This window comes from Vigna radiata, unplaced genomic scaffold (assembly GCF_000741045.1).
Source record: "Vigna radiata var. radiata cultivar VC1973A unplaced genomic scaffold, Vradiata_ver6 scaffold_2587, whole genome shotgun sequence".
Classification (NCBI taxonomy): Eukaryota; Viridiplantae; Streptophyta; class Magnoliopsida; order Fabales; family Fabaceae; genus Vigna; species Vigna radiata.
In genome coordinates this window covers 1-1,094 of record NW_014544080.1, presented here as the reverse complement: position 1 = coordinate 1,094, position 1,094 = coordinate 1, and the positions used below count along the sequence as shown (strand labels likewise).

At 29.4% G+C, this 1,094-nt stretch overlaps 1 protein-coding gene across 1 annotated transcript; it reads right to left on the bottom strand.

Moving 5' to 3' along the window:
* Nucleotides 1-138: 138 nt before the first annotated feature.
* On the bottom strand, nucleotides 139-744 carry LOC106755253 (leucine dehydrogenase-like; the record flags this gene model as incomplete). Its single annotated transcript, XM_014637368.1, has 1 exon — nucleotides 139-744. A coding segment is annotated over exon 1 (606 nt), but the record flags the coding sequence as incomplete, so codon positions are not given.
* Between the last annotated feature and the right edge of the window lie 350 nt (nucleotides 745-1,094).

The window sequence follows — 1,094 nt, the reverse complement described above, 5'->3', positions numbered from 1 at the left end:
ATAAATATCTACATCGGCTGCATACAAATCAGCCCCTCTAAATACTTGAACGTTATGTTTTTTAGCTACTTCATCAAGTTTCGATTCATTAAGATCTGTAATTTGAACAATAGCTCCTTCTTTAGTTAAATAACTCACCAATGTCTCACCAACATTTCCTATTCCTTGTACCAATACTCTTTTACCTTCCAGCTTATCTGTACCAAATTTATATTTCACTGCCGCTTTTAATCCCATAAAAACGCCATATGCTGTAACAGGAGAAGGATTTCCCGAGCCTCCTTTAGATTCTGAAATACCCGTAACATAGGTTGTTACCTCTCTTATGATGTCCATATCTTGAGTCGTACTTCCTACATCTTCGGCTGTAATATATTTTCCATTAAGAGAGTTAACATACTCTCCAAATTTACGAATCATCTCAGGTGTTTTATCTTTTTTTGAATCTCCAATAATCACCGCTTTACCTCCCCCAAGATTTAATCCTGTAATAGCAGACTTATAAGTCATACCACGAGAAAGCCTCAAAACATCATTAAGAGCTTCCCATTCATTATCGTATTTCCAAATTCGAGTTCCTCCAAGAGCAGGTCCCAAAACCGTATTATGAATACCGATTATTGCTTTTAAACCAGTATCTTTGTCATTACAAAATACGATTTGTTCGTGATTATCAAATGACAGTTGCCCAAATACGGGATCAAGCTTTTGTAAATCAGTTGCTATAATAACTTCTTTTGTCATATAATGGTTTTAATGTGATTATAATATTGTCAAGAAAAGAGTACAAATCTATAAATTAAAATTAGAAATACTATTAAAATTTATATCTATAAAAAATGTGAAAATTTTATAGTATTTATAATTTTAACAATGAATATAATTTTTAATTATTTTTTTAACTTAATAAAAATAAAATAAACATATTTATACTCAATTATATGAAAGAATTATTATATTTAAACAAATATTTTATAAAATATAAATACCATTTTTTTGCCGGGATCATAATTACTATTGTTGCACAATTCTTCTCATTGATTACTCCAAAACTTGTTGGTAATTCTATAAGTGCTATAGAAGTTTTTTCAAAA